The sequence below is a fragment of the Coloeus monedula genome (assembly GCF_965178545.1).
Source record: "Coloeus monedula genome assembly, chromosome: 14".
NCBI classification, from domain to species: Eukaryota; Metazoa; Chordata; class Aves; order Passeriformes; family Corvidae; genus Coloeus; species Coloeus monedula.
Genome location: NC_138794.1, coordinates 9,843,538 through 9,863,492, shown reverse-complemented (window position 1 = coordinate 9,863,492; position 19,955 = coordinate 9,843,538). Strand labels below are relative to the sequence as shown.

The 19,955-nt window shown below is 37.5% G+C and overlaps 1 protein-coding gene across 5 annotated transcripts in view; it reads right to left on the bottom strand.

Annotated features, from left to right (window-relative positions):
• Positions 1-19,955, bottom strand: part of MEF2A (myocyte enhancer factor 2A) — an 82,633-nt gene that overhangs the window by 36,518 nt on the left and 26,160 nt on the right. For all 5 annotated transcript variants that reach the window (XM_082290986.1, XM_082290984.1, XM_082290982.1 and 2 more), the window contains exons 2-3: positions 11,637-11,834; positions 6,960-7,163 (exon numbers count right to left, since the gene is read on the bottom strand). In XM_082290986.1, the coding sequence (XP_082147112.1) occupies positions 6,960-7,163; positions 11,637-11,690 (258 nt within the window). In that variant the 5' untranslated portion in view covers positions 11,691-11,834. The remainder of the gene's footprint in view (positions 1-6,959; positions 7,164-11,636; positions 11,835-19,955) is intronic.

Here is a 19,955-nt window from a genome sequence, read left to right as displayed (position 1 = left end):
TCCTTTATCTTCCTGTAGTTGCAGGAGATGCTTTGTTCTGGGTCTATTCTTTCCATGCACAGCTTGTGTAAAGTCACTCTCTCTTGATTAACAGATGCCACGGTCCTCGCTTTGAAATTGCAAAGTAAAAATACACTTTTCTGTCACTACAGAATTTCAAAAGCACCAAATTCTGCAGCAACACAAGGGCTGCAGAATACACGAGACCAGCACAGCTTGAAGAACTTGTTCATACAATAATTATGTCTTTGTGTGATTGCCTGCATGAACTCCAGCGCTAACAAGCAATGAGCTGTTACAGATTTTCTTGGAGTCAGTTTTCAATCCTACTTAACACAACATCCCCAGAACAGCTAAACCCAGAAATGAATCTTTGACAAGCGTTTCCCGAGCAGTGGGTGTGAGAACTGGACGTTGTGTGTCTGTCCTGGAAATATAAAAAAATAAAGACATTCTCCAAACACAGTGCAGAATCAGTTGGAAAAACACCACTTGCACAGCTGGGAAATAAAACCAAGTTTCAGACAGAGAAGAATCCAGTCCCTGCCTATTGTAGGGCCGATTCTGTAGAGATTTTTGGTAGACAGAGCACACAGAATCTCTCTACTAGTATTTGACATGATTTTAGGATTCTGGCCCTCCCAGCAGCACAGCCTCCAGAGGAGCATCCGATCCAGTCTGAGATGGTAATGATGCACAGCCAAGTCAGCTGTCATTCATTGCTCAGTGATCAGCTTTTTCTGGTAGTTTATTAAAAAATGAGAACATCACAGCAAATTTCAGTTCACAGCTTTAGAGTCATGTCACTGGTGTAACTGTGACAGGGCTGGCGTAGGACAGAGAGCACCCTGAACTGCAGCTACATAAAATCACTGCTGGCAATACAGCAGCCGAGTACAGTCATTATTAGCAAACTTCAGAAACTTCTATAAAAAGATGCATTCTAGACAAACTTCAGATATCTACATGCTTTAAGTAGAGACTAAATCTGGAATTCATCAAAATTCAGAACACCAGCAGAGCATGGTAAATTTAAAGCGCTGTTCTAAGAGGTAGAAGAAATAATGTATTCTTAACCCTAAAACACTAAATTTATTCACTGCTTCAGATACAAGGGAAGTATAGCTTTAGATTATTTTAAGGCAAACCAAAACTGCTTCAAAAACAAAACCAAGAAAGTCTATCCTACTTCTGGAAATTCTTTATATATCAGCAATGAAGGAATGCAAAACAACATTAACTAGGAACAAAAACTTTTTGCCAGCATTGTCAGCTTGCTTAAAGTCACCAATAATCTGTCATTTTGAAATAAATAAATAAAGAGGCACATTAGTCATCAGTATGTCCAAAGCTATTTCGGCACCGCCAAAGAATTAAAAGAATACTGTAAAGTATAACAGTATTACCACATGCAAAATATGGAAAAATTAATAACAGTAAAGAGCTCAAAAAAATACTGTGGGGATTAAGTGTTGAATTTAATCTCCCGAACTAAAAAGAAAAGAGGAGGGGAGAGAAATAAGAAACAAAGACACCATCGTGAGTGGCAACTGTTCTGTTCAGCACAAAATACTGTTGTCTTCTGTCACTATATTGAAAATAAGTGTTTGCTACCTTGATCACATTTTAAATCTTTCAAGGTAGTTGTTTCTTCCTAAATCATGAGTGGGAACTGAAACTCCAAGGTATAACCTGTTTGTAAGTCAGGTTCACAGCAAACACTTCTACTAGAAAAAGAATAAGATTCAAACCGCTATACACAGATACATAAAAATATGTGTGTGTATACATATATATATAAAAGCTTTTGATGACTCATTCCAGACCACTTCAGTTTTCAAGCACTTTCTCTCTTTTTAAGATAAGCTAAAAGAAAATTTTAGTTCTTAACCATACATAAATCCTCCTCGATCACCTCGTTAAAATGTCTCAAAGGTATTTGTGTGCCATCTCAAATTATTTGAAATGTTATATGCAGTATAATTACATTTACATAATCATTTAGCAAATCAAGCCCGATAATGCCTACATTTTCTCAGCATCATGGGCAGATTACCAAGTCTTCTCCTTACTTCACTGAAATAATTTTTAAGCTTCTTCCTTCTTTTTAAATGCGTACCACTTATTCCCACAGTGTTTGGAGATCAAATCAAGCAGTTTGAAGTACAAAAATACATAATACTACAACCAATACATGCTGTTCTATCAGCCCAAAGATTTTTGCTTTGTCTTTCTTTAGTTCCCCAGGTCTTGCCCACTTCTGGCAGTTCTCCATCTATCAAATATGCAGGAATGCTAAACAATGTTAACACATCACAGTGCCAGCCTCCCTCCAGTCTCCAGTGTGCATTTAACCATCAGCATGTGCTGCATCGCAGTTCTGTAAAGCTGTGCTGATATTTCACATAAATTTGGAGATTTTAGTCACCTACATTTAGCATCCATTTCCATTTTCTTGGTTGCAGGGCATTTTCCTCTTAAAAATAAATCTAAAAGCTTACGATGTACCGTGTCTTATAAAACATCTCAAAGAAATAAATATTTTTAAGAATTTGACCCAGTTTCCACCGTCTTACTTTTTAGCTTTGAATAGCAAAATATGGAAGCCCAAATTGCTTTTCAAGTCCTTATCTAGATCAGATACACCAGGTATCCACCAAGGAAGGAAATAAGATCAATTAACCGAAGGTCATTCTCATCTAATTTGTATGTGTGCATCCAAGCATATATTTAGATACGATTCCCAGATCTTCATTTTCATATGAAGTCAACCCAAATTTAAAAAAAGGAAGCAATGAACCAATTCAAGTGCTACCAAAACAAACTACTACACACCAACAACAGTTCAAAATACACATTGGTTATTCCCAGCCTGGAAAAGAAGCAATGTTGGGAGGTGGAGAAAGCTGGATAAAAAACAAAACCAGAGAGCTTTTGGTTTATAAACACAGTGTTTCAACACCAACTTTTCTGTTTATGCTCCCCACACTGCTACACTTGTCTCTTGGCATATGCTCCATCTGGCTGGGGAGATGCATCTGCTTCTTCCTGCTGCAGGCTCTCCACGTGCAGCTGAGCTCTCCGTGCTCACTCGGAGCCAGGAGCCAACAATCCCATCTCTGATCCCAGAGATGTTCCTGATTAAGGAATGTGCACTGCTCCTGTAACAGCTCTTTATTAAAATTTAGTGAAAACGCAGAGATGAAATGTATTTTAGTGCAAGAAAGCAGCTGATTACAGCAGAAGATTAAACTGGCTTGTTGACCCTGCTGAAAGCAGCAGCAGGGTCATTTACCTGCTTTGTCTGAACTCTGCCAAAACCACTCTCGCACCAAACCATCACAAACGTTACTCCCCATTAGAGTCAGCAAACCCCATGGTAAAATACTTAATATAAACATCCAAATCACTTGCTGGAATTTACACCAGAGCAGTCCTTCCACAAGAATGAGGATGATTGCAATAATTATGTGCCATAGTTTAAGAGAGATTTTTTTGTACTTTCTAGTTACAATTTTTATTACAGATCATTACCTGTTTCAAGGACAGCTGTCAATATCTGGGGTATAACCTAAGCCTTATTCAGCACATTACACTACACTGAAAACAGCATTAAACTACAGAGCACAGGAGAGGCTCATTAACTGACACCCACCCAGAATTCTCCTGGGCACAGATGCCAACTGGGAAAGTAGGTCACATTTTACACAGGCTCCTAAAAATCAAATCACCTCAGTCTGATGAGGTGAGATGAGGAACATGCAAAACCCACCATGGCCAAGTGTAGGTGAAATAAACCCTGTTTTACCGTATCAGTCAAGGAAAATCGAAACATGGAAAAGAAATGAAAAGCTGAGCTAAACAGGCAAGAAGAGCCATCTTCAGCCCTTGACTCCCACGAGAAGTGAGGCCAGAAGAGAGGGAACAACTGTGCAACTGCTGCTTTCTGAGGCCTTCTTGAGGGGCAGAAGGACCCAAAATGGAAGCGATACCTTGTAAATAACCTGCAATAATCTTAACATCCTGCACTAAAGAAAATATACAAGTGCCTGTTCATCTCCTCCTTTTCCTTTGGATTTAAAAACAATGCTCAAGGTCTCAAATTGTTGTTTACATGTTAAAACATTTTGTTGACCATATGGATACAGAATTCTGATAAAACCTGAAATTCTTCCCATTTTACTCTGCAGAAGTACTTCTTTCTTCAGGAAAAATAATTACTTGTCAAGAATAATCTGTTACAGAAAAGAAGTCCATGAACACTAAAGCATCAAATGCTTTAACACCTACAGCAAGTCCTTCAAATCATAGACAGCACTTCAGTGTAACAATCTGCAACTGTGCCATTATGGGTTTGTAAAACTAAATACATGATCCCAGTATTTCAAGAATTTAAAGCACACACTGAATAAAAATGTCACTCTTTTCAATATCTCTATGTGGTCCACCTATGCTGTGCAAGAGCACTACCTTACACTCCAGTAACCTCATAAAAGAATAGGTATAGGACAGCAACAGATAATTCCCACCTACAATAACATGTTCAGTGAAAGACCTAAGTACATGCATCAAAAAAAAATTCTAATATTCATTTAAGATGCCAGTGCTCTTCCTCCCACTATGTTTTCACAAACATTCCAGCAGCAACAGAAGACACCAAGCTCTGGGCATATAAAAGCAATTCCTATGCCAAAACCGAGCAGGAGACAACTACAAGGGGAAGATGTCTCATCGATTTCACTTAATAATTTACAACATTGCCATCTACACAGTACTGAAAATAAGTACCAGCGGATTTGCACCCTCCCTTATCCAGCTTCTGAGCTGTGTGGAATTACCTTTCCTTCTAGCAGAGGAAAACCCACCCTCCTGTCATGCACATCAGGACCACAGTGGGTCCAGAATAGTTCCATGGTGAGCCTATGTCACAATAAATGTCATTTATCACATTCAAGGAGGTAAGTGAATTACTAAACTAAGATCTATACATTAGGTATAACTCCACAAAATGGAATTACTTATTATAATTCAGTTTAGTATGAATTTGACAGATTTTAGGCTTTCTTTTTAAGTAATTTTCATTTGTTAAAATAGAATTTCAGTGTATTTACAAAAAAGAGAAGCTATTTTACATTGTTGTTTCTGCATGTTTCCAAAACGCTGATGATGTAACTAAACATCTATCACACTCCAAGCACCCATCAATCCAGAAAGAAAAAAACCTGAAAATATTTCACAACCAGACTAAAGAGCACACAGGGCTAATCTGAAGAGATAGGAAGATGCATTCCTAAATTACACTGTATTTGAAAAAAGGGAATAAAGTCCCAAATCCCACACTAGTATAGAAGAGTAAACCCAGAGAGGAAAATTAGAAAGAATCTGCAGATGGGTCCTTGCGTGCTCCCTCAGAGCACATCTGCCCTTGGGTACTAAGCACACTTTTAATGTACTTGTCAGGGGTGAAACACTTGACCCTGGTCAAAAAACCCCACCAAAAAGAAGAACCCAAATAAAGCAGCCTTGCAGAGAATTATTCTGGAAGAGGTCCTTAGTCCTCATGATGTGAAGAGGCACCATTACCATGAGTCACAACACAAAGAGGCCCTGCATGCAGAACAAAACGCAGCTGAACTTTCGTCCCTGTCTCAAATTCACGTCTGTCACAATCAAAAGCTCATTCTGCAGGAATTAGGTTTTCCCTTCCTCTCCAGTGGCTATCCCTTATTTATGCTAATCCAGTGACTAAGCCTTCAACTCTTCATGGCTTGCATTATCCCTCCCTTTAGAACCCAATGCTGAAGACAGAAGTTGGGGAGGGTTTTTTTCTGATCATAAAAGACAGTTGACAAATTAGCAGAGAATCTTCTCAGAAAGAAATATAAAGCATTTGTCTGTATCTCAGTTTTGTCAATCTGATTTTTTGCTTGCAGACTCATGTACAAGATCAGCTAGTACCGTCCCTGTACTCTGATCCCTTTGGCAATAGGCTCTTCAGCTATTCAAGGCTAATCATTATTCTGAAATCATTCCTAAAAAGCAAGGCATTTGTTCAGAAGACAACTTCAGAATTTAAATTAAACCCTTAAGTCAGCCACCTGTTTTGGTCTATTTACAGGACTACTGGAGACATGCTCTGAAATGCAGTTACAGTACATCAAGGCTCCAATTGCCAAGAAAATCCTTGAATTCTACTGCACCTAATTTAGAAATTATGTACTGAAAAGAGTTTCTATTTAAAGCTCAAGCATTATAAAAGTAGATGAAACCAATACCTTGGAGTAAATATATTCATGTTATTCTATTACTGCAGAAACTGCAGTCATTCTGCTACTATTTTAATTGACAGTCACTGGACACCAAATTTAATCAAGTTTGTTTATTCCACAGATTCTCTCTCTTTGGTTTTGTTTTTTTTTTTTTTTTTTTTTTTTTTTTGTTTGTTTGTTTGTTTGTTTTGTTTTGTTTTTTTGGGCTGAACAAGGGGCAGCAGAGGCAGTGGCTGATTTGATCCATGTTCAAGATATGACTGGTAAAGTGGCTACTACCTCAGAGAAGAAAAAGGGCCAACTGTAATTGTCTGTTTGGCTGAGGGCACTCTTTTGACCTTCCTCTCCCACTCAGTCGATTTTTTCTCCCCATTAAAACCCTGAACATTTCTCCCCCTCCTTCCCTAGAAAAACAACAATTTTTCACACCTCTATTTCCATTGCCAAATGTGATTTAAATCAAACATGCTTCCCAGAAACTGGCAGGGGGTGGAGGGCAGATGGGAAAACAACATGGCTGTAAAGTTATTGCCTTAGAGAAACCAGACTAAAAGCAGTAGTTTACATTTTGTAACACGGTATTAAATAACTTTAAAACATTCGGTTAAAATGTCTTAAAATACTCTACGTTGCTCTATATTTTAAATATTAAGGAGATAAGAAGACTGACGTGTCTTTTCAAATTGTTACCTCAACGATATCTGAGTTGGTTCTGCTTTCATGGGGCTCGTTGTATTCTGTGTATTTTAGTAGAACTTTGTCCATGTCAGTGCTGGCATACTGAAAGAGTTTGTTAGAGCTGTTAAAAATGATGAGTGCTATTTCACAGTCACAGAGCACACTCAACTCATAGGCCTTCTTCATTAATCCAAACTTCCTCTTTGTAAAGGTGACCTAGAGAAGAAAGAATAATGATTTGTTTTTTTAAAACACATGACACAGATTTGAAGGAAAGTAATCAAGGAATACACCAATTGAGCCTACACTATTTATTCCTACTCTAATATGCAGATTAAACACAAGAACTACCTATACTTTCTGGTCCCAGTGCTCTCTCTCTCTCTATTAGACCAAGTTAAACAGTTACACACCCCCAATTCTTCCACTGGTAAATAACTACCAAGAAGAGTTAAATTTTAGTTAAGAGTTTTAGTTAGAATAAGATAATTTAGCTTTATTTCCACTGTTCAACAGATTTTGACTTTCCAGGTATCACAGTATTTTCTTCTGTGGTACTTACAACTGTAATTCTAATAAAATCAAAGAAAACAGAACAATCAATGGAAGTAACACTGTTACTATGTACTACGATTTCTAATTATGCAAAGTTATGAGATATTGCTATTTTGTTGCTATTAAGTCATCTAATCAGATTCACTTATAATTTGACTTGTTTTCTGCCACTTGGAAATATCACAAACAATTGCTCTGTCACGTTAGAACTGCTGTGGGGAAACAAACCCATTACAGACCATCACACAGGAGCACTTGCTCACTGGGGAAGGAGGAAACAGTTGAAAAAGTTACCATCACTTATGACCCCAAAAAAAAAAAAATTAAAAAAAATTATTCATTTCACAAGACAGCAGCTAAGGATATGGAAGCGTCAATGTGTTTGACAACCCCCTATTACAATTCCAAGCATAAGCCTCTGTGACAGGTGAGTGATCCATATGCCCCATGTTCCACAGACAAGAGTCAAGAAGTCTTTGCAAGACAGGAATAAAGTAAGACACAAGAAACAGCCAAACCTGTTTTCTGGATTTCTATAGTTTAATTAACAAGCTGTACATCAAGTTCTGGAAAACAGATGGGAAACTTCTTCCTTGTACACACATCTGAAGGCTTTTTTCTACAGAGATGATTATCTCGAACATGTTACCTTTTTAATACTATCAATAACACAAAATATATCCTATTCTTCCCACCACATAAGCAGTCTCAGAGGATGCACAGATACAGCTGTTGTTCTTCTGACACTTAAAAGGTTATTTCCTGAGTATGAGCAGGGATAGAGAGGTACCACTGGTTAGTGTTTGTCAGGAAAAAGAGATCATAAACAAGATGTGTGTGTGCTGTGTCACCTGGAGAAGTCCTCCGAAAAAAGAATGGTTTACTGCCACTGAGGACCAGTAGGATCCTGGACAAGGGCTCTTAATTTCTTTACTGAAACTTGATCTTTCTCACCTCTTGTAAGGCTGCTTCACTTGTGAGATTCTCAGCTGGCATCAACTTCTCACTTGGTGCTTGAACAGTGCTTAGCACAAACCCCTCTACCACAGCACTCCAAGCTCATTAATGCACACAGATTATTTTAAACTTGGTTTTCATTTCAGAACTTCAAAAGCAGGCTTAGTTCTGTAAATGTCTCCTTTTTCTTCCTTCCATTTAGGACCACACCAAACCCAGAAATATGTCTATTTATCTATGATTTCCCCAGCACTATTTTAATATTGCTTAGCAAAAAAAAATGGGTGAGGAGGAGACGGCAAAGGCAGCAAGACTGAGCTCCTTTGATATCTAATTTACTGCACTGGATTCTCATCAGCTTAATGAAGATAAATGTCCTACAGCTCATTCAAGCAGATAAGGCTGCTTAATTAATAATACAATGACAGTCTCATGACAATCGTAATCCCCCCGAGGAATGGTCTATATATTCTGTTTTGAGCTCACATACAATCCCATCAAGAATGAGATGCTTCTGACAAAACAGTAGTTTTTCTTCCCACACAAGTTACATGAACTTGCTTTGCAGGCAGAGCTCTGTCCCATTCTACTCATATTTTCAAAGAAAAACACCTAAACCTCAAAGTAAACATGCAACCAGGACATCATAGGCATGTCCGTGAGTGTCCTACTCAGCAGCTATACAGGCCATAGAAAAAATGACAGGACACAACCAAACTACACTTTCTGTTCAGCACAACAAACCCTAAATGCCCTCCTTATCTGGGTCAATGAAAAAAAATCTCTAAGTAAATATCTTATAAATTCCCAGTGCATCGGGGCATTCTAATGTGATAAAATTCTATATACTGGCTACCAAAACCACAGCACACCAGTGGGATAAAGGCCATCGATACCACTACATATAAAAAATAAGATTCCATTAACAAAAACTATTTAATCTCTCTAAAACATCTTAAAAACAAGATGCAGTGTGTTTTCATCTGAGTTTCCACAGAAAAAGGACAAGGCAAACCTAATCCTGCTTTTAAGTTAGAGCTTAAATCCTCTTCCTCGTCATTAAATAGCCCAAAAAGATGCTAGCCAAAAACCTGCCAGAAAAAAACCCTAGAATTTCATCTCCCTATTTTGCTTCAGTCACAGCAATGGTGTAAGGGGTCTAAAATTTGATACAAATGCACTGATTCTCTTCCTCTCCATTGTTTCAAGCTGAACAATGGGATGGAGATTCAAAAGAAAAAAACAATTCCTCCTGAAAGAAAAAAAGCACCTCACCAAAGTCAGGATAGAAGTATAATGCTATTTGTATCTCAAGCAGAACAAAACCAAGGTTGCCCAACTTAATCCAGATTCATTAAAAAAAAAAAGGCATAAGGGGGATCAATTTCCACCTCTTACATGTGCATTAAGTTGTAGAGCAAGATCTGGAAAGAACTGAAGTTATTAATTCATCTACTTTTACTACGTGTACTTACAACATTTATCTACATCAAACATAAAGTCACTGGGTGATTAAAGCTGTTCAAACACAATACTTGGCTTTCTCCCAAACTCCAATAATACTTTTCTTGCTATATATAGACTTCTCAGAGTTTACATTGCTTTAAAGTGATACAGGGAGAAAAACAATCTTGATTTCACCAGCAAAACAATGGGCTCTGAGCTGATGTGTCAGCAGCTAGAGAGTCCCATAGAATTCTGACACTATCCCAACGTCAAGCTGGTGCTCAGAAGTTGAAAAAGGAAATCAAACAGCAGGAAGGGAACAGAACAAAGCAGCAGGACACCACTATGTAAGTCCATGTTTTGCCTGCATCCTGAAGTCCTTTGGCCACCCAAAGTAATGTAGCAGTACTTCAGAAGGTTCAGGGAGAAGTAGCAAGAAGTGTAGAACAAACTTTGTATTAAAACAACTAAGTAAGCAAGGCAGCCACAGCCTGAAAAAACGTATCTTAGGAGACAATAAGCAAATGTGGACAGACTTTAGATAGGGAATCACTGTTGCCTCTTCCATACAAGAGCTAAATAATCAGCAGAACCATGACAAAGGGTAAATAAAATGGTGTTTCTTGAAACAACAGGCAACAGACTTAGAGGAAATTCTACACAAAAGATGTTGTAAATGCTGCAACGTTATAAGGGCTCAAAGGATAACTGAACAACTTCACTGGTGGGGGTGGGGAAAACAAACAAAAAAAATCCATTAATGGTTACTAAATATACGGAAACCACATCCAGCTCAGGAAATCCCTGAGCTAAGAATAGTTAAAAGCTGGAAGAGGATTACAGGGTCGTGTAACATGTGCATCTCCAGCCCACACGTATTTGCTCATGACCATCACTGGACAAAAGACGCCGGCCCACCAGCATCTTCAGCCTCAGTCACCAGCACTGTTCTTAAAGATCTTAAGTCATTCCTGTAATAATTTGCCTTAAAAATGATAGTTTCCAGTTATCCCACTATATATTTCAGTATCCAATTAAAATTTTATTTTTTATCTCATGTAGCAATTTAGAAATTAATAGGAAACATTACTGCTAGAGTCATCAACTTCTGGTACTTTTCAAGTTCACAGGGCACAAGCAGCCAAGTGAGCAGCTTTCCCCAAAACATTCATTTTGAGTACTCTTCCCTTCTAACTGACAATTTTCAATGTACCAAACAGCTCTTAAAGGAAATATAAATTGATGGTTTTAAATAGAATGTTAAAAAAAATTGTTACTGTATCCAAAGCACTGTAGATATTGCCCACAGCTACCTCAAACTCCTCTGTCAAAGTGTTGCAGAAAATACTTTTACTAGATCCTTCCTGAATTTCTCATCCTTTCTCTGTCTTCAGTAGAAAGTGTTCCTAGCAGTTATCAGATCAAGTGACGTGCATGTTTAAAAACACCCCTCCAATCTACTGGTAGTACAGGCTAGAGCACCATTTAAATAGGAACAACAATTTTAAATTTGATTTAAAGTAGTAATAGTTATTACTTATAAATAATATTTTTCCTCAAACAGTCATAAAATCACTGAGGTTTCTTATTCATATTCTGGCAAGGGCATCTGTAGATATATGAAGACAAAGCTCAGCTTTAGAACAATGAATTAGGATGAATGTATTCAAACTTTCCATTAATTTTTAAGATTACTGATGGACCTGTTCATACGGACTCCTTGTTTCTCACCTGCCTATTCCGTTCATCCATTATTCTCGTGATCTGTATTTTCTTTCTCCCCATTTTCGCGTCTTCTTTCTTTTGCTTAGCAATCCAGAAACAAACTAATCCAAGAAAAGTCCCTCTTCAGTGTTCTAACACATGATACAGTTTTCTTTTACTTTGTCTTCAGTTTGCGAAACGGTTCCTACTTCTTCTTATAATCACCTAAAAAAACCAGATAAAAATTAATGTATAAATTACTAAAATGGAAGAATCATTAAAAACCTGTAGAGACAAAAAACACATCCACCATGAAATTTCAGTGACAAATCAAGTATTTTCATTAGTGAAGTATTATACTACACCCTCTCTTCCAGTTGAGCTCCAACTGGTTTGCTGCATTCTACCTATAAACTACAGACTTAAAATCACCAATAATTTCACACACTTTCAATTGAATGCCTTAAAAACGTAATTGTCAAAGGGGTGGTGCTTATCCCCCTAAGCTTTAGGCTTTTAGTTATCTGAGGTTTCACATATTTATTAAATTTTGGTAAATTCCATTCAATATTTTAGGGAACCTTATAAAGAAACATTTTGTGTTTCCTGTTTCTCCAGTAAAATTATCACAAAAATAACAAGAAAATCCATGAGAATATCAAGTTTCTGTTCCTAAGCCAAATTACCTCTCATTTTGTGAGACAATACTTGGGGTTCCACTGGGAAACAAGAGGGAAAAGGAAAGAGGGAATCTCTCTACTTAAAAGAGACCACAGAAAACAGTTTTGCAACAAAACTATTTCATGGTTACCAAGACACCAAGGAAGACCTGAGACCTGACACAGTTCCTCTCTCTCCAATAACCCCTAAGTGCCACATCTGCCAATACCCAGTTGCAGCCCAGCACCTGTTTCATTGTTATATTGTTCACCAAGATAAACATGCCGGAAACTTGAAAAGCTAGTGTGCCACCACATTTAACCCTGCACTGAACTGCCTGATATTTAACAAACGTCAAAAGTATTTTCAGTAAAAAAAAATTGCTAAGCTATATTCCAGACATACTGCTTGAATTGTAGGATGATACTAGTTGAAGAAAACTGGAGAACAATTTAAACTAAATGGCTTCTAGAACATCAAGTGTATAGTAGAACGTATAAACATTAAATAAGTACACCTTATTTATCTTATTACCACCTAATACTCATTCAAAGGGGCAAAACCAGTCCCAGTACTATCTGATAACCTCTCTAACTTTCCAACCCAAAACATCTTCTGAAGTTAAGCCTCGCATATTTTAATCTGGGTGTCACCATGCCATATCCTTGAGGCCATGTGTAGAAAGTGGTGCAACCACATCACAATCAGACAGTTAATGAGCAGAGACAGCAAGAGGCGATTAGTCACAGGCTACACTTCACAATACATTCAATTTACGCTGAGGAAACAGCCAGGATGTTCTTGGGAGAAAAAAAAACGGAGGTGGAGGAACATCACAAAATGAAGGGATGTCATTTTCTATTTACCTGACAGCAACAAAGGACTGCTTTAAAAAAACAAAATGCCCAAGAGTATTTAGAAATACTATTTCATGAAATTTAAAATCAAATCAACACGTACACAGTATGATGTCCACTGGTCTAAAGGATATACACTAAACACTGTCTATAAAGCAAAACACTTGAAAACATGCATTAACATTGCACTACTTTTGTTTTCTTCATGAAAAATAATTTCTTCCAAGGTGCTGCTAAGAATGTAATTAACAGCCAGTGAAGACCAGATGAACTAGCCTCTATACAACCAACAGCACACAGCAAACATCTTCCACGGAAGCAACAGCTGAGTTATAGATTTATCCCATTGTTGCTCAAAAAAAAAAAATCTCAGCTCATGTGATGATCACACATTAAATTTAGTTCTGGAAAAATCTGGTTGCATCCCTTGAACATACCTAATCAAAGGATCTCTAACCAGCTCTTAAAATTTGTTTTCTCCTTCATGTGTGGCTTCATTTTTTTAAACCTACCATGTACTATTGAAACTGTTCTCTGCATATGGAATTACCAGAGTCCTTCCTCTGCTTTTAAAAGCGCACCCCCCCATCAACACTAGTACACAGAGGTGACCCACCACACAAGACCAGAGATCCATCTGGGCCAGTATTTTATCTGTGGCTACTAGCAGATATCACTAGGATGGTCAAGGAAGAACACAGGAATAGAATAATAAAAATGTAAACCACATATTAAGTGATTCTGGTATCAGGAACTTCTGGAGTCATTCTGCCTCCTGCAAGACATATTGAAAAGCAAGTCTATGCAGTGAATAAAATAAGGAACTCGAGGGAGAAGAGGGAGAGAGGAAGATAAATACAATGTGAGATTATGCAATATATATACTTAAGGATACAAAATAAGAGAGGCACAAATGTTTTATATGAGCTAATGGAAGGCACAGTAGCAGGGAAACACTCTTATCTGCTCTATGTACCATCACACAAAGGGAAATGGGAAACAGTAATTTTCACCATCATTTTGTTACAGCTTTGGGGTGTTGTTCCAGGTCTTTTACAGTGTGTATGATCTATTAAGCATACATGTTTCAAGCTATTTCCCATTTATGACAATTCACTGTTTCCGCTCATCTCAGGTCTGACTTTCTTCAGCCTTAAACACTTGTATCACTTAGAAACTCCCAATTCCTATTTGCATGTGTGTCCAGCCCGGGTCCAGGCTGTCCTCCCTCTCCCACAGGTTGCTATGGACACCAGAAGCTGGCTTGGAATCGCATTTGCCAAAGGTGGCCCCGCTCCGAGATGCAGCATCTCTGTCATTCTGAAGTCACACACAAGGTGATTTTCAAGGCTAAGAATTGAAACAGAAGTTTGGCTCGAGCTCAGGGCAGAAAGGACCCTTACACAGCTGCAAATCAGAGAAAACTGTTCAGTAAAAAGGGACTTCTCATGCATGCTCAGAACATCCCAATGGGAAGTTATTGCCAGTGACAAAGGCATGATACATTTCTCATGGGAAGAACGACTTTTCCTTTTACTCATCCTTGATCACATTACAGTTGTGGTTTTATTTTCTATCCTGACTAGCAACAAAGTTATGCAAGATAAGATATAAGACTGGGTCCACTACAGGGTTATATCAGAAATGTAACTAGCAAAGTTTTCATTTTGCTAAATCATAGTTGCACTGCAAACACACATCAGGCAAAACTCTTAAATTCACAAAGCCATTTCATCTAGATTATCAACACATTTTTGCCCAAATAAAGGAAAACTTGCAGATATACATATGAAGATCAACCCACATTTTTATCTGAGAGTAAATATGAAACTAACATGAAGTAACCTTGATGAAGGTGAAGTTCTACTTCCTTAAGTTACAGAATCCAATCACAGCCACCAAAGCTGCTTCGCACTAGTTGCATGGGCACACAGAAGCAAAAGCTAGTTTGTCTTAAAGAAGGATTTCAGGGATCTATTAAACAAAATAATTAGAGTAAGAAGAGAAAAAGAAGGAATAAATCCCACATGCTTCATGGTGAACTTCAAACAGAAAATAATGTCAGCTTGCAATAAAAGCAAGAAAAATTACATTTGTAGTTGTCCAAGTAATAGCCTCTCTTACTGTTTAAAAGTAAACAATTCCAAATTTTCTGGATTTATTCCCTTCCCCAAAACATGTGAAAAGAGCACACTAATTACTGACAGACAACAGAACCACATGCAGAAACATACCCTCACAACTGCACATCTTCAGGAGCTCATCTGAGTTTGCTGTCAAGAATGCTTTCAGTTTCACAGATTGTTGGGAGAGATTTAACTTTAAAGCAAGGAAACTGTATTTGTCCTATTTAAAAAGATTCTTTCAAGGGTTCAGTGGAAACACATTATATCTGTGCAAAACTGCACAAGGTCTGGAAGCCTCCTGGCAGAACAGGTTAGGAAAAACTGTGTCAGAATCATACTCCTTCCATTTAATTTCCTTTTATTTCCCTCTGACTGTTTTCTTGAAACTTCCATTTCACCACCATGGTTACAGGTTACATCTGACAGTCCCCGTCTCCTCACGGCTCATTTACTGCAATGCACACAAAGGAATGAGCTTCCTGACGTCAGATAATTTGCATGAAAACACAGATCTGCAGAGATGCATCTTACACAAGCCTTGGCTATGGCTTACCAAATAGCAGAGAGTAATTTTTACTAAACCAAGATTAATAGGTCTTCTTCTAGTCTTGAAGGAGCCTGTGCAGATATTTTTGTAGATTTGGCCCCTAAGCATGAGCTGATGGGCACAGACTGATCACGGCTGAACTGCACAGTTGCTGGTTATTCTGCCACTTTGCACTCTCAAGAGCAGAATATAAAAATTCCCATTCACAGCAACATGGAGATGAGCCCCACCACCACATGTCAGCTGTTGTACACCAACAAGGCAGATACCACAGAGTATCTCATTTTTTCACAGCACTAATAATGGACATATGTCAGTGTCCTCTCTCCCTGCCCCACAACGCTAAGTAGAAGTAGCTACAAAAAAAAAAAAAAGTCAAAAAATGTCTTCACCAAAATAATTCATCTAAAGGTTAAAGGGCTGTGTGGAGCAAGGTCAAACATGATTCTCAGACTCCATTTTACTGTCCAAGAGAGAAAGTATACAACTGCAAACACCTTTTTTTCTAAGTCTCAAACTAATTATACAAAAAATACATTCACTCAGATATGATTGCACTGACACATGTTGAGATCCATGAGATGTCATCACTGTGCTCTAGACATTCCACCAGCCCTGCTCCAGAACTCGTTGCTACCACTTGTAACCTAAATTTGAAAATTAAAATTTCCAGCAAAGGGATTTTACATATCTTTATGTCTGCACTTAACAGAAACCACACTCAGATCCTTGCTGGGGTTTTTGCAGAGGTGCACAAAACCAGTAACAAAGCAGTTTCCTCCGGCCACATTTCTATAGCCCTGTCACCATACATTGCTGTAAGTAATGTCAGATATAATTGTTAAACGATCACACGGCTCTCCTTCCAAAACAAGCGTACATGCTGTCATTTCTCTCTCCCTACTTGCTGCACCATAATCTTAGGAAATAAATCTTTTTTCCATCCTCAGTTTAGAAGCTATTCTTCTGTATCCAAGCAGAGCCTCACAGTAAATGAGAGCGCCCTCACAGCTTCAAGGTCCTCAGCCACCAACTGATACACAAGCATTGTTATAAAACAATAATACAACTCTTAGCCAAAATTTCTTTTTTTTTTTTTTTTTTAAGTGGGACAACGTAAAAAACAGGAAGCCATAAACAATTCTTTATTGATGTTCTGGTTTTATGCATCATAAAACACTTGTTTCTTTCAGCTGGGAAGAACAACGCACATCTTTGGTACAAGACAATTTGAATAAACTGTACTTTTAAGATTTGTGGAGTTTTGCAACCAAACATGGTCCTCAGTTTCCACACTAACATCAAATCTATTTTTGAGCTTCTAGTTCGTAAGTAACAGAGCTTTTCAAATTATGTTTTAAAGGCATATTAGAAAAGATCACAAAGTGTATTTGAAAAATATCCATACTGAGGAACTGCACCTTCCAAGTGCTACTTAAATCTACTGTTGCACGAAAATGCCTTTTCTGCCATCCTCCTCCATGTACTCAGTCCTGCCTAAGATGAAGTGAAAGAACTCCATTTTCTTTCACACAGAACTACAGAAATCTTAGTTCGTTTTTCATACAGTTCAGATTCAAATGCCTGTTTTAAAACCAAGTTTTATTAGTCCTAGACTGCACTTTTCTTTTTTAAGTTACGTTTTCCTGAGCTGACAAACCAGTTTTCCAGAACTATCAGCATCAACCATGACAGCACATGCACTTCTACATAACGTGGCAAATGTGGCCTTGCCCAGGATCAGGGACAGCCAGGAATTCTGCTCTGGTTAGCTACTTTCAATTAAATGGGTTAAATTTTTAATAATACTCAATACTCTAACTATAAATTTTTCTTTCAGTCCAAAAAAATCTGTATCATCCTATTCTGAGCATTTATAATTTATACTCCCTAGAACTGAAACAGCCATTATCAAGCTGTTTAAGCATACTTATTTACTACATATTTTCAAGTAACATAAAATTCTATTTTATTATTCCCATCCATAAATTTGATGCTTTCTAAAATAGTTTTCCTTGCATTCTCAAACCATGTAAGAACACAGAAAGCAACATCTGGAAACTGCTGAGCTAACAGTGGAGAAAGACCACAGAAAGAGAACTTAACTTTCAATATTGGATTAAAATTCAATTTTAGATACAAGCAGAATATAAAATACTAAGTAATCACAAGAATCCTGCTGCCAGACTTCTACAAACAGATTAAGAAAATAACTGCATGACTGAATAGCTGTCTGGAAAACACACTCCAGAGAGTTTCTCAAGAAACTTGTTCCTAATTTATCATGTAATTTGTTGAAAGAAGTGACTTCTCCATGGTATACAAAAATAGCCACAAACAAAGATGATTCGGGACACTTTGTTAACAAAATAAAACCCAGTATTTAAAAGCTGAGGCCAACAGGACTGATTTCCTAGTGAATGAACCAGAGCTTTTAAAACAACAACATCAGTTTGATCACAATTTCAAAACTTTTGATCAGATAAATTCTCCCTTTTTTTTTTTTTTTTCATTTACATCTGTTGAAAAATTAATGAACTAAATGCAGAAATCTAAACTGAAGTTTGGATATGATTGCTCCATAACCAAATAAAAGAGCATTTGCAGGTATTTAATTAGTGTAAAACTGATGTTTCCCAACTTTCACAATGACAAGCTCAAAGTGCACCTAAAAGCATTTAAACCCAGGTTTTAACACCATAGACATCTGGGCATTATAAGCTACAGAAGGAAGGTTTCTTTCCTGAAGCAAAATATACATATAAAACACATTAAATGTTTTTCAAGATTAAAAGCATTTGCCTCATTCTTATCAGGAATTTGTAATGGCTGGGGAACTTAACTACCACATGGCCAAGAAACGGCACAGAGCCACGCTTGTTTTACTACACCTCCTCTCAGGCTCAAATGAAGGGAGCCACCAGACGAACCTTCCAAAATGCTGATAAGAACACATCTGCCAGAGATGGCTTTAAATTATACACCATTGGACCTACAACAAAAAGCTGCCACAAACCAGCTCTCCTTTGTTACCGGAGACAAAACCCTGTGAAATATATTTTTTATATTCACCTTAGGATGGGGATCACCAAAACCTTGCTGCTGTTCTCAGCAGGGAAAATAAATTCCTTTTTTTAAAGGCAGCCTAATAACAACTGGGTAAGAATCAGCTGAACAGACATCTTCATATGCACTGGTGATTAACTAAACAACAAACAACTAATAGTGTGGTCAATTAAAAGGTTCATTTTCATATTTTTCTTCATCTTACAATAAGAGAGCATAAAATACATATGCAGGACTGTTCAGTTTCCTATTAATATATTTACCAATCAGGATGGAATTTTCTGGTTTTGCAACATCTTAATACTTCATTCATCTTCTTCAGGCTCACTGATGCATCTTTAGATAACACTTAACATACCGTTAAAGTCATGGCTTTAAGAAAAAATATTATCATTGCAAAATCTTTTTCCAGAAGTCTTCGTATTTCATCAATTACAACAGCTACACTCAAGCTTTAATTACTGCTACCTCGGCTCATTACTTCTCCCATCTCAACTTAACTTTATCAATAGATCAGAGAATACAGATAATCTTATTTTGCATAGCAACATGCAATTGGCAAAGGTGTAGCTCATTATCGCAGAGTTCTCACAATAGCTCTGCCTAACTTGTCACATCTCTGTTTATCTCTATGGAAATCAGCAGAGCACATGGAGCATTTGCCATCCCCAGACCACAGACAGAAGATATTTCACAGTAACAGAACAGAATTCAGCTGGAAAGTCCTAAATTCACCTGGTGAGATTTCTGTGAAATTCTAGACAAGAAATTCTGATGCCAAGCAGCATCACTTTTTTTTTTTTTGTATATGTGGTCACTCATAGTTTTCATCCCTTTATAGATAATTAAGTTTAAAGGTTTTCTCAGTTCCTTTTTTTTAACATGGTGATGCCAGGCTGAGTTCAGGGGGAGAAGCATTTTAAACACAAACAACAATATGTCAAAGTAAACTTAAATTCAGGTTCCTGGCATTTCTATATGGACATCCTTATCCATACAGAGCACTGTTCTTCTTTTTGTCTCTGAGAACATAATTTAAGTAGATTATCTTTTCTGAGGAGTACTGAAGCTTCTTGTGTGCATGTTTTGG